Raw genomic sequence first — 1,303 nt, 5'->3', positions numbered from 1 at the left:
GATTTTGTATTATATTGTTGAAATGATATGTTATTTCCCTTACATATGTCATGTTGTTGAGAACAATATATTAGATTTATCTCTCTTACAATATTTATCTTTTGAAATCAATGTTGTTGAGAATAATATAATAGAGTTATCTCATTTACAATATCAATTTTTTGTAATTACCTTGTTAAGAATTATATGATAGAGTTATCTTCCTTACAATATCAGTATACTAAAGTCATTGTTGTCGACAATAATATAATAGAGTTATCTCCCTTAAAATATAAGTCTATTGCTGTCAATGTTGTTGAGAATAATATTATAGACTTATCTCCCTTACAATATCAGTCTTTTGCATTTATGGTGTGGAGAACAAAATAATAGGGTTATCTCCCTTACAATAGCAGCTTTTTGTAATTACGTTGAGAATCATATGATAGAGTTATCTCCCTTACAATATCAGTATACTAAAGTCAATGTTGTCGAGAATAATATAATAGAGTTATCTCCCTTACATAATCAATCTATTGAATTCGATGTTGTTGAGAACAATATATTAGAGTTATCTCTCTTACAATATAAATCTATTGAGATCAATGTTGTTCAGAATGATATAATAGAGTTATCTCTCTTACAATATCATTTTTTTTTGTAATTACCCTTTTAAGAATTATATAATAGAGTTATCCCCCCTACAATATCAGTCTATTGATGTCAATATTGTAGAGAATTATATAATAGAATTATCCCCCTTACAATATCAGTCTATTGAAGGAAATGTCGTTGAAAGTAATATGATAGAGTTATCCCCCTTGCAATATCAGTCTTTTGTATTAATGGTGTCGAGAACAAAATAATAAAGTTATCTCCCTTACAGTAGCAACTATTTGTATTTGAGTTGGCGATAATGATTTAATCGAGTTATCTCCCTTACAATATCAGTCTTTTGAAATCAATGTTGTTGAGAATAATATTTTAGAGTTATGCCCCTTACAATATCAGTCTATTGATGTCAATGTCGTTGAGAGCAATATAATAGAGTTATCTCCCTTACAATATCAGTCTTTTGTATTTATAGTGTCGATAACAAATAATAGAGTTATCTCCCTTACAATAGCATTTTTTTGTATTTGAGTTGTCGATAATGATATAATCGAGTTATCTCCCTTACATTATAAATTTTTTGTTACTACATTGTTAAGAAATAGAGTTATCTCCCTTACAACTCTCAGTCTACTAAAGTTAATGTTGTCGTGAATAACGTGAAAGAGTCATCTCCCTTACAATATCAGTATATTGACGTCAATGTGTGAAT

The 1,303-nt window shown here is 28.3% G+C and overlaps 1 protein-coding gene across 1 annotated transcript in view; it reads left to right on the top strand.

The window, feature by feature from the left end:
- LOTGIDRAFT_175627 (hypothetical protein) overlaps positions 1 to 1,303 on the top strand; it is a gene marked incomplete at both ends in the record, with an annotated part of 48,015 nt that overhangs the window by 44,001 nt on the left and 2,711 nt on the right. The window contains one exon of the mRNA XM_009058119.1: positions 337 to 460. Within this exon, the coding sequence (XP_009056367.1) occupies positions 337 to 460 (124 nt within the window). The remainder of the gene's footprint in view (positions 1 to 336; positions 461 to 1,303) is intronic.

This window comes from Lottia gigantea (assembly GCF_000327385.1).
Source record: "Lottia gigantea unplaced genomic scaffold LOTGIsca_322, whole genome shotgun sequence".
Taxonomy (NCBI): Eukaryota; Metazoa; Mollusca; class Gastropoda; family Lottiidae; genus Lottia; species Lottia gigantea.
Note: the sequence above shows the minus strand (reverse complement) of the source record. Positions and strands in the feature narration are given on the sequence as shown.